Genomic DNA, 13,058 nt, shown 5'->3' with positions numbered 1-13,058 from the left:
TTTATTTCTATTCCTGGTTGTTCAAACTAGTCTAACTGTAAGTCTAGAGCAATGGTTCTCAACCAGGAGTGACTCCTTCACCCCTAACTCTGAGGGAACATTTGCCAACGTTTAGAGACACCTTTTTTTTTTTTGTCACAGAGTCTCCCTCTGTCGCCCAGGCTGGAGTGCAGTGGCGTGATCTTGGCTCACCGTAACCTCCGCCTCCCGGGTTAAAGTGATTCTCCTGCCTCAGCCTCCTGAGTAGCTGGGACTACAGGCGTAAGCCACCACACCCAGCTAATTTTTTGTATTTTTAGTAGAGATGGGGTTTCACCATGTTGGCTAGGATGGCCTCGATCTCTTGACCTCATGATCCGCCCACCTCGGCCTCCCAAAGTGCTGGGATTACAGGCATGAGCCACTGTGCCTGGCCTAGAGACATTTTTAATTGTAATCACTTGGGGGCGTGATGGTACTGGCATCCAGTGGACAGAAGCCAGGGATACTGCAAAACATCCTACAGTGCACCGATAGCCCCCTACAACAAAGAATGATCTGGCCCCAATATCAATAGCGTCAGAATTAAGAAACCCTTTCCTAGACCTCCCCTCTGCAATTACCTTGGTATCCTACTTTCCTAGTCCAGCCTCTTAGCTTCCACCTTCCTGTTGTGCTTCACAGCCAGTCTTTTTCCTTCATTCTAACCACCAATTTCTCAAACTCTTCTGTCTTCATTTAAACCAGTGAAGCTTTCCACCTGACATCTTTGTTAATCTGAAATTCTTGCTCATTATTCAGCTTGTGGGGAACATGGTGTGGGTCCAATATAGTTCGGTAATTAACTATGTGGGCTTTAGGTACAGACTGTCTGAGTTGAAATCCAGACTCCACCACTTACTACTTGTACAACCATGGCCAAGTTTCTTACTCTCTCTGTGCCTCAGTTTTTTCACCCTAAAAAAATGTGAGTAATAATGGTAGCCTGCCACAGAAAATTTTAAGAGTCAAATGAGTTAATACTTGGAAAGCACTAAGTGCTTAATAAATGTTAGCTATTGGCCAGGCACAGTGGCTCACACCTGTAATCCTAGCACCTTGGGAGGTCAAGTGGATGGATCACTTGAGTCCAGGAGTTTAAGAGCAGCATAGGGAACATGGTGGAACTCTGTCTCTACAAAAAATACAAAAATTGGGACGGGCACGATGGCTCACACTTGTAATCCTAGCACTTTGGGAGGCCGAGGAGGGAAAATCACTTGAGCTCGGGAGTTCGATACCAGCCTGGGCAACACAGTGAGACCTCATCTCTATAAAAATTAAAATTTAAAAAAAAAGGAAAAATACAAAAATTAGCCAGGTGTGGTGGTGGCAAGCACCTGTAGTTTCAGCTATTCGGACAGCTCAGGTGGGAGGATCACTTGAGCCTGGGAGGCGAAGGTTACAGTGCGCGGGGATCACGCCACCGCACTCCAGCCTAGGCGACAGAGCAAGACTCTGCCCCAAGGAGAAAAAAATGCATTTTTAACAAGCATTGTCAAGAGATGCTGACTCTAACCTACAGGGTAGGGAAGTGTTTGGAGACGAATTTTCCATAAACAGCCTTGGCAGTTCAGATTTTAGCACCAGTCAGAAGTGTCAGACCAGGGTCTGGTTCTACCAGCACAAGACCCTCCAGGAGTCCCAGTTCTCTCACATTCAGTCTCATCCTTGTCCCTTCTGCCCCTACCTCTGGTTCTGCACCGTACTCTAGCCTAGCTCCTTGTGGCTCTCCCACCAGTACTAACCCCAAAAATATCCCAATTAAAAAAAAAATCACTGTAAGTACAGCTATTCCTTAGTATCCAAGGAGGATTGGTGGCAGGAACCCCACAAATACCACAATTCAAGGATACTTAAGTCCCTTATATAAAATGCATATAACATTTGCATATAACCTGTGCACAGACTCTGGATATTTTAGATAATTTCTAGATTACTTACAATACCTAATGCAATGTAAAGGCTATTTTTTGTTATACTACATTTTTTATTTGTATTATGTATTGTTCTACTGTTATTTTTTTTTTTCCCAAATATTTTTCATCCTCGGTTGGTTAAAACCACAGACGCAGAACCCATGGATATGGAGGGCTGATCTTTTCAATAGAAAAGACAAGGATAGCTTACCATCTATACTTCTTGAAGGACTTTCTTTAGCCATTTCAATATCTTTTACTTCAAAATTAGTCAAGACAGAGCCACCTGCTTCTTGGAAATCCTGGGCAAATGACAAAGCCACCTGCCGATAGTCCACAATGCCAGTATGTGGACAATCAATCGCCATTAGACCCTGAAACAGAGTTATGAAAAGATAACAGATAAGAGAAATAATACTTGCTAAATAACAAAATCTCTATAATCAAGAAACAATTTTGTCCTTTAGAGGAGTTGATTTTGCCAAGCTTTTCTTGCTGCTACAATGAGTTTTTCCATTTATTTATCCCTCACCATACCTGATTCTGATTTGATTCATATCTGATTCTGAGTTGAATTCCGTATCATCAAACAATTATGTTTTAAATAAGCTCTAGTGAGATTTTTCCCAGTAGCACATACTACGTTGTGCATACTTGGTAAGAACTCAAGAGTTGTTCTAGCTACTCACAATGTTTCCAGAGCATTGCTTTGACTTACTGCCCAGACCCTATCTTTGAGACTACAAATATGGAATGGAGATTTTATGTGGTTAACTCAAACTTTTTCTTCAGGTAATACAAGAAATTAATAGACTGGTTTTTGTTTGTTTGTTTCTGTTTTTGTCCCTAAAGACATGTCCAAATCAATGTTCATCAATCTGTAGGTGAATGACCTATATAACACATGCTTATTTTATTTTTTTAGAATAAATGTTGAACATGTCATTGACCTTTTCTAATTCTAAAGAAAAGGATAAGAGGAGAATTTCACACACTAAGTACTGACTACATTTTGGTGATCATTGTTAACAGCACCATTTTCTGTTGCCCTTTTTTGCATAACAGTATATCAGTTCTCCCAATCAATTTTCCCAAGAGGGTAGCCTGCTATCCAGGATAACATCCAGAAGGTGAGTGCTATTGATAAATTCTGCCATCCTCTCATTTGGCCAGCACAGCACTATCGTTGTTGTGGTTTTAAAATAATATCAGATATAATACTATTGTAAAGATCTCACTCTTGTATTCACCACCTGACCATTACCCCAACACATTCACCTGCTTGGCCCTTAGAAGATTTTCACTTTGCGGCTAGGTGCGGTGGCTCACGCCTATAATCCTAGCACTTTGGGAGGCCAAGGCAGGTGGATCACAAGGTCAGGAGTTCGAGACCAGACTGGCCAATTATGGTGAAACCCCATCCCTACTAAAAATACAAAAATTAGCCAGACGTGGTGGCAGGCGCCTATAGACCCAGCTACTCAGGAGGCTGAGGGAGGATAATCGCTTGAACCCCGGAGGCGGAGGTTGCAGTGAGCCAAGATCACGCCACTGCACTCCAGCCTGGACAACAGAGACTCCGTCTTTAAAAAAATATTTTCTCTTTGCTATCCAACTGTGACCAATGTTTCCTAATGACCAGGTCACACTGAGAGTAAAGACTCCCAAAACATCAACAGTCTCTTTTTTAACAAACTAAAAGCAATGTTTGGCAAACTTCATCATTTTCCTGACAGTCTCAATTCTAGAATACGAGAGTATTGGCCAAGCATACGAAATCATTCCTTCTGTTTTGATACAGTCAATAAACATAAGACTTAGTCATTGACTAAATTCACATGTCAGTAACTATAACTCAACTTCAACCTATAAACAATATTTTGGGTACAATAACCTTAGAAGCTCACTTAGGATAATACCAAGAGATTAGTCCATGAAAACTTCCTTACCTAGCATAAAATTATGTGACAAGTATAACAGAGGGATAAAAACATTCTGTAAAAGTGCTTCATTCTCGATCAATTGTTTTTTACAATTTCAAATAGCTTCCTTATTCATCTTATGCTCCCATTACCCAGCACAATGTCTGACACACTGAAGACACTCAAACATTTACTGAAGGATTGAATTTGACGGCTGTGTTTAAACACATAAGATCCCCCTTACTCCATTCCAGACCTTCCCTAGAAGGCGTCCCTTCTTTTCTTTCTCTTTCTAGTCTTGGCTTTCCCCCTCCTCATGAGATGTTGGTGTTCCCCACCTATACACGTGTGTTGTAGAAAGGTGAAAAAAGTCATCATCACCAAGCGATCCAATGCTCTGGCCTGGGACTAGCTGCAAGGTAGAGGCTGCCAAGTTGGGGTAGTATTGGTGGACAGGCTGGCTGTGTCTGTCACCCAGGAGGTTGGGCATGAACTGTCCAGGTCAGCAGGTCAGAGATTGAAATCTGAGGCCTTGGCAGATCAGAACCAGGCAAGAACCAGGCAAGCAGGACAGGGAAAGTTGAGAGCAGATCTCAGTCAGGATACAGAGGAACAGATGAACATGTGATTGACCAATAGTATTAATAAAATGGCAAAAGCAGACCAGAGGTCAGAGTAGCAGTGAGGATTCGCCCAGAGAGGGAGCAGTCAAGAGTTATCTTCAGCTACTCTGGACATACTGCTTATGGGGTAGCCATGCTCTGCAAGAAGTACTTAAAAAAAAATAAAAAGAGCTATCCTCCCAAGTCAAAGTTTACAGTGGCAGTTTAAAATTTTCCAAGGGCCTCTCCCTGATGATACTTGGTTTTCTTAAAGGGACCTGGTCTAAAAAACCCTTTAGAGCTGCCCTGGTAAAGTTCTTTCTAGGGGGCCTGGAAAACAAAGAAGTGACCCTGTACCATGGACATTTTATCCACTATTTTATCATATAGCAGTGGTGACATTTTATCATATAGCAGTGGTGAGGTTGGTGAGGAAGGAAGGACTTTATTCAAAACATCTTTAGAAAATAATCAAACTACATGTTCTACTACATATTGCCATCCCTAAACACATGTAAACACTAATGATTACAACTTAGAATCATATAAAGTATATCGTGGAGGCCTCAAAGAGAAGCAGAATATGCCTCTTTTATAAGTTATTTTACTCATTCATCTTTCAAGTGGGGGTTTGTCTCTGAGGGTTTCTTAAACAATTGTACTACGCTAAAAGCATTCCCTTAACATTGGTACAGGAGAGTACCAGCTCTATCAGAATACTTATCACTATATTAAGTTATATCTTCTTTTACACTATAACCTCCTTCAGGTTGACAGCCATGCCTTATTCATTTTCTTATCTATCTACAGTGCCTAACACAGTATTTGGCACATAGTACTCAAAGAACCTTTGGTTGAACCAAACAGAAAAAAATACCAGTTCTGAGTCAGATCTTGGGGTGGGAACTCTTTGGGAGCTGTTTGACCCTGGGAAAATAACAAACAGTTTCTTCATTTATAAGACACAAAAGTATGTGTAATACATATAATTTCATTACCTATGCACACATATCTCACTGACCTCATTCCAAGGACCTGTGATGGTCACATCATCAGGTACAGAAAACAATATCCAGACTCATCCATAACCTTTACAACATCTGAAGTTTTTTTTTTCAGTAACGCATAATATAAAAAATCATGGGTTCCTGTTCCAATTTTTTCTATCTCTAAAGCCTTAACAAGTATACACAACGGACAACAATCAGATAGACCAATTCTCCACATTTCAGTATCACTAGGATACCAGTAATCCTGTTTTTCAAACTCTACAATTAAATTATTTTCATGACCAAATCTATCATGGGGCCAGCAGCTCAGATGTACGTTTTTTCTTTTTGATACCAATCTTAACATTTGAAAGACTTTTCAAAGGAAATAAAAATTAAAAGGTGTTAAAAATTGGCACGTCCTTTTGAAGGAGGTTATCAATTCTTTCATCCTTCAAGGCAATACTTGATAGGAGCACATCAATGCAAGTGTTTTTAAAAATTTTTTTGAAACTTATTTTTAGTTGACACATAATAATTGTTTATTTATTTATTTTTGAGACAGAGTCTGGCTCGCTCTGTTGCCCAGGCTGGAGTGCAGTGGTGCAATCTCGCCTCACTGCAACCTCTGCCTCCCAGGTTCAAGCGATTCTCCTGCCTCAGCCTCCCAAGTAGCTGGGACTACAGGCACCCACCACCACGCCTGGCTATTTTTTTTATTTTTAGTAGAGACGGGGTTTAATCATGTTTGCCATCGAACTCCTGACCTCAAATGATCCAATCACCGCAGCCTCCCAAGGTACTGGGATTACAGGCATGAGCCACCACGCCCAGCCAATACTTGTATATATTTATGGAACACAATGATATTTCAGTATGTGTATACAATGTGTAACGATCAAATCAGGGTAATTAGTATATCAATCACCTCAAACATTTATCATTTCTTTGTGATGTAAAAATTCAAAATCCTTTTTTCTAGCTTTTTGAAAATATGTGAAATTCTTATATTAGTTCACAATCAAATTCCATCAAAATCATATAAAGCTATGAAACAGCAATAGATTTAGTCTATTTTCAGGAAGGACATGTTTAATAACATATATAGGAAGCCGTTGTTTTGCATTGAGCTTCTGTATTAGGCCTCTACAGACCAAACCAAAATGGAGTCACTCACACTAAAATTCCTCCTCACCAGATGGAAACCAAGTTGTTTATATGACCTAAGAAATCAGAAGAGATAACTAACAGCCAAGTTCCCAAACAGGCTGGTTTTAGCCAGCTTGATAAGGAAGTCTTCTCTGTTTTTTCTGGAGTCCAACGGCGCGATCTCAGCTTACCGCAACCTCCGCCTCCCTGGTTCAAGCGATTCTCCTGCCTCAGCCCCCGAGTAGCTGGGATTACAGACATGCGCCACCACACCTGGGTAATTCTTGTATTTTTAGTAGACATGGGGTTTCACCACATTGGTCAGGCTGATCTCAAACTCCCGACCTCAGATGATCTGCCCGCCTTGGCCCCCCAGAGTGCTGGGATTACAGGTGTGAGCCACTGCGCCTGGCCTCTGTTTTAACCTTATAAGGAAAGTAACTTTGAAACAACCAATCTGCTTTTCTTTAGGTAATACATAATATAAAAAATCATGGGTTCCTGTTCCGATTTTTTCTGTCTCTAAAGCCTTAACAACAACAACACAACAGACAACAATCAAATAGACCAATTCTCCAAATTTCAGTACCACTAGGATACCAGTAATCCTGTTTTTCAAACTCGACAATTAAATTATTTGGAGTGCAGTGGTTCTCTGTTTCTGCTTTCTTCAGCTCTTTTCTGCCTATAAAGGCCAACCTCCTCTGGTCAGTTCATCAGAGTGCCTTTTCTAAATCTTTGAATGAGATGCTCCTTGATTCATGAATCACTAAAAAAAGCTAATTTGGTCTTTAAATCTGTTGTAATTTTGTCTTTTAACACACTCAACAGTTTTGTAATGCACTGACTGCATAGCTAAGAAACAGGAAGTGGGTTTAATCTAAATTTTTTAAGTAGACTCTTTTTTAAGAGCAGTTTTAAGTTCATAAAAAAATTGAGCAAAAGTACAGAGATTTCCCATATACTCTCTGCTCAAACATACGTAACAGCCTCCTAATTTCTTAATTTTAATACTAGCATTTTTTTTCCTTGAAGCATAACATCAGTCTAAACAACCAGCCCTTATATCAATTATTCACAACCCTAGTTTTATAATAAGCCAGGATCTCTCTCCATTGTTTTAAAATAGGCTATCTCACTCTAAAAAAGACTGATATGCCTTAAAGAAAATAAAAAGAATAAAATAATAAATGTAACACATCAGGAAAAGGGGAAATACAAACTGGGGGAAGAATACACATAATTAAATATTCTTAATTATCTTAACAGGAAAATCTATTATCCTGTTTCTTATCTACACAGTGCATTACAAAACCATTGAGTGTGTTAAAAGACAAAATTACAACAAATTTAGTTTAAAGATCTAATTAGCTTTACTAACAATTCATGATTCAGGGAGCATCTCATTCAAAGGTTTAGAAAGAGCACTCTAATGAGCTGACCAGAGGAGGCTGGCTTTATGGCTTTAGAGGAGGCTGGCAGAAAAAAAGCTGAAGAAAGCAGAAGTGAAAACATCCCCAAATATTTCAAACAAAACCAATTTGAATTTACTAGGATTGTTTAAATAAGCATATAATAATATCTACCATTTCTTAAGGGATTAACATAAGCCGAATGCCTTATACATAGTATTTCATTTAATTCTCAAAACAATCTCCATTTTACAAAGGAGGAGTCTGAGGATTAGAAAGATTATAACCCACTCAATGTTAACAGCCATTAAAGAGGCAGATGTGAAAGTGGAGCTTATGTCTGTTTGATTTTCAACAGCTACATTATAGTGCTCACCTTATGCTAGATCCAAGTTAATTTTAAAAAATGGAAGGATGCAACAAGATAAACTAAAGGATAACATGTCAAAACTCCCTTAAGTCTGAGAATTACTGGAATCAGATAATTCAAAAATAACAATAAGTGGCTTTGGTTCTCCTCTTCCCATGTCCAGTTCCATCTTACATATTCAAATTTGATAAACTTTGCTAAATTAGTACATTTTGACTGTCAGTGTTCTGTTCAAGTCCTTCAGTAGCTACCTGCTATTTAGATCAAGGGTAGGCAACCTTTTTTATAAGAGACAGATAGTAAATATTTTTGACTATCTAGGCTTATGATCTCTGTTGCAACTACTCAATGAGGCTGTTCAGCACAAAAACAGCTACAGACAATACATAAATGAATATTTGTGGTTGTATTTCAATAAAACTTTATGGACACTGAAATTTGAATTTCATATAATTTTTTTTTTTTTTAAGATGGAATCTCGCTCTGTTGCCCAGGCTTGAGTGCAGTGGCCCAATCTCCACTCACTGCAACCTCCGCCTCCTGGGTTCAAGCGATTCTCCTGCCTCGGCCTCCCAAGTGGCTGGGATTACAGGCACACGCCACCATGCCTGGACGAATTTCATACAATTTTAATTCATCACAAAATAATGTTCTTCTTTTAATTTTTTTTAACACACTTAAAATGTAAAAAACACTTTTAGCATGGCCAGGCACAGTGGCTCACGCCTATAATCCCAGCACTTTGGGAGGCTGAGGCAGGCGATCACAAGGTCAGGAGTTCAAGAATAGCCTGGCCAATATGGTGAAACCCTGTTTCTACTAAAAATACAAAAATTAGCCAGGCATAGTGACATGTGTCTGTAATCCCAGCCACACGGGAGGCTGAGGCAGGAGAACTGCTGAACTCAGGGAGGCAGAGGTTGCAGTGAGCAGAAATCATGCCACGGCACTCCAGCCTGGGTGACAGAGTGAGACTCCGTCTCAAAAAAAAAAAAAAAAAACATTTTTAGCTTTCAGACCATACAAAAACAGGTGGCAAGATGAATTTGGCCCACAGGACAGAATTTGCCAACCTTGACTTTGACCATTTAGAATTTGCTCAGAGTGTGAAATAAGCAGGTGGCCAAAATAAGGTGGTCAATGAAAATATTCTACTTAAAAAAATCAGTCACTAATTCACTATCTCAGAGAAATAAGGAATATTTGAGGAGAGAAAAGGGAAGTAACAAGACCTAGTGTATCCCACAAGCAAAAGAGTTTGATTATCCTGACTGGGTGCCAGGAAAGGAATAGTGGCTTGCTGGAGACCAAGATGCTATAACCTTCTCTGCAGGAAGAACTCATTCAACATTATTTAGACTCCTGGGTACTATCAGCGTCTTAGGAGTTTTACATGAATTCAGAAAATCTTGCATATTTTGACCCAACTTTAACTTTACAACCAGAGATAAAAAGAAAAAATACATTTTTTTTCCTTTAAGCTTTTATTTGTCCTGAACTTGAAAAATACATTTCTATCTTATCTTTTTGCAGAAAGGATGAAGCAGTTTGTAAAAATAAAAAAAACACATATAAAACTATACAAACTAGGATTAACCATTGGATCAACCAAGTATATGAATTAGAAAAGAAGAAATAAAATAGTTATTATTTGAGATAAAATGTTTGGGTATAAAAAATCCAAAAGAATTTCTAGACAAATTATTTAGAACCAATAAGTAAATTTAACTAGAAAGTTGAATACAAGGTCAGAAATCAATTATATTTCCACATATACCTGCAACAAACAAATAAAAAATGAACTTTAAATAACAATACTATTAATGAGTATCAGAAAACATCAAATACAAATTATTTGTAGACATAAATGTAAGAGACATGCCATGCAAGACTTATATCCTGAAAATCATAATACATTATATAATAAATCAAAACAGATCCAGACAAAAGGAGGGATATATGAAGTTCAAGGATTGGAAGACTCCATACTACAAAGATGTAAATTGTCTCCACATAGACATACAGATTCAGTGCAACCTTAATCAAAATCATAACAGGTTATATTGTGGAGTTTAGCAAATTAACTCCAAAATTCATGTAGAAATGTAAAGATCCAAGAAAAGCCAAGACAACGTTGAAGAAAAAAACTGAAGGCCTTACTCTACCAGATATTCAGGCCCATTAAAAAGCTACTATAGGGCCAGGCGCTCATGCCTGTAATCCCAGAACTTTGGGAGGCCAAGGCTGGAGGATCATCTGAGGTCGGGAGTTTTCGAGACCAGCCTGACCAACACGGAGAAACTCCATCTATACTAAAAATACAAAATTAGCTGGGCCTGGTGGTGCATGTCTGTAATCCCAGCTACTCGGGAGGCTGAAGCAGGAGAATCACTTGAACCCAGGAGGCAGAGGTTGCGGTGAGCTGAGATTGCGCCATTGCACTCCATCCTGGGCAACAAGAGTGAAACTCCGTCTCAAAATAAATAAATAAATAAATAAATAAAAATACAAAAGTTAGCCAGGCATGTTGGCGGGTGCTTGTAATCCCAGCTACTGGAGAAGCTGAGACAGGAGAATTGCTTGAACCCAGGAGATGGAGGTTGCAGTAAGCCGAGATGGTGGCACTGCACTCCAGCCTGGGTGACAAAGAGAGACTCCGTCTCAAAAAAAAAAAAAAAACTACTATAGGCCAAGCTACTATAGCTCATGCTTGTATTCCTAGCAGTTTGGGAGGCCGAGGCAGGTGGATCACTTGAGCCCAGGAGTTCGAGACCAGCCTAGGAAATATGGTGAGACTCTATCTCTACAAAACATTTTAAAATTAGCTGGCCATGGTGAGCTGTGATCACATCACTGCACTCCAGCCTGGGTGACAGAGTGAAACCCCATTAAAAAAAAATGGCTATTATAATTAAACATTATGGTAGTAGCACAGAAGAGGCAATGGAACAGAATGGAGTCCAGACATAGACCCGCCACATATCTGATATCATAAAGGCAATACTGCAGCACAGTAGGAAAATAATGGTTTTTTGATAAGTGATGCTGACTCAACTGGGTATCCATTTAGGGAAAAAATATACCTTGACCCCTAACTTATACCATATATAAAAATCAATTCCAAATGGACTGCAGATCTAAATGTGAAACGTAAAACAATAAAACTTTTAGAGAAACACATAGAATATCTTCTAGACCTTGGGCTAGGCAAATATTTCTCTTTTTTTCTATTTTATTTTATTTCTCTTACAAAGTCTTTGAATGCATCCAGAAAATTTAACTAAAACGCAAAAAACACTAACCATAAAAAACAAACATAGGCATAAATTGGTAACATTAAGATTAAGAATTTCTATTAATCTGAAGACAATATTAGGAAAGTGAAACGCTGCAATCCCAGCACTGTGGGAGGTCAAGGCAGGAGGATCACCTGAGCCCTAGAGTTTGAGACCAGCCTAGGCAACATAGCAAGACCCCATCTCTGCAAAAATACAAAAATACAAAATTAGCTGGGTGTGGTGGCACACACCTGTAGTCCTAACTGCTCAGGAGGCTGAGGCAGGAAGATTGCTTGAGCCCAGGAGTTCAAGATTGCAGTGAGCTGTGATCACACCACTGCACTCCAGCCTGGATGACAGAGTGACCCCCTGTTTCTCCAAAAAAATAAAATAAAATAAAATGACATGCTACAGAGTAGTAGGAGATATTTGTGATATGCAGTTTGTGTGTGTGTGTGTGTGTGTGTATATGCATATATATATCCAACAAAAGACTCATATCCAGACTACATGTGTCCTAAAATGAATAATTAATAATTATAAGAAAGACGGTCAACCCAATAGAAAAGTGGGTAAAAGATCAAACAGGTACTTCACAAAATAAAATATCCAAATGGTCAATAAATACATATAAAGGTGCATAAATGTGTGAATCCACAGGGAAATATAAATTAAAATCATAATATGATACTACTACATACCCACCAGAATGGCTAAAATAAAATCAATAAGCAATACCAAGTGTTGGTTGAGGACATGGAGCACTGGAATGGTCATGAGAGTATAAATTGGGACAAACACTTTGGAAAACTCTGGAATACCTGCCAAAGCTAAACATATCCATAAACTGCAAACTAGCAAGTTCCTTCATAGGTATATACCCAATAAAAACGTGTACGTGTGCTCACTAAAACATATGTACTAGAATTTTCATAGCAGCAATTTTTGGAAGAGTCCCAAATTGGAAACTGTCCAAATGCCCATCAACAGTAGAATGAACTATGCTACATTCATAGCGGTATACAGCAAGGACAACAAACAAACTACAAATATATGTAACAATATGGATGAATTTAATAAACAATATTGAACTTAAGAAGCCCAGACACAGCTGGGCATGATGGCTGACAACTGTAATCCTAGCACTTTGGGAGGCCAAGATGGGTAGATCACTTGAGCCCAGGAATTCAAGACCAGCCTGGGTTAACAAAAAATTTAATTAAAAAGTTTTTTTAAAAAACAATTAGCTGGATGTGGTAGCACACACCTGTTGTCCCAGTTACTCGGGAGGCTGAAGTGGGAGGATTATTTGAGCTCAGGAGTTCAAAGTTCCCGTGAGCTATAATAATGCTGTGCCACTGCATTCCAGCCCGGGCAACACAGCAAAACCCTGTCTTAA

The 13,058-nt window shown here is 39.1% G+C and overlaps 1 protein-coding gene across 3 annotated transcripts in view; it reads right to left on the bottom strand.

The window, feature by feature from the left end:
- Positions 1 to 13,058, bottom strand: part of L2HGDH (L-2-hydroxyglutarate dehydrogenase) — a 70,749-nt gene that overhangs the window by 38,158 nt on the left and 19,533 nt on the right. For all 3 annotated transcript variants that reach the window (XM_050796911.1, XM_050796912.1, XM_050796913.1), the window contains exon 5: positions 2,149 to 2,311. In XM_050796911.1, coding sequence (XP_050652868.1) covers positions 2,149 to 2,311 — 163 coding nt within the window. The remainder of the gene's footprint in view (positions 1 to 2,148; positions 2,312 to 13,058) is intronic.

Source organism: Macaca thibetana, chromosome 7 (genome assembly GCF_024542745.1).
Source record: "Macaca thibetana thibetana isolate TM-01 chromosome 7, ASM2454274v1, whole genome shotgun sequence".
NCBI lineage: Eukaryota > Metazoa > Chordata > Mammalia > Primates > Cercopithecidae > Macaca > Macaca thibetana.
This window is presented reverse-complemented; position numbering and strand designations above follow the sequence as displayed.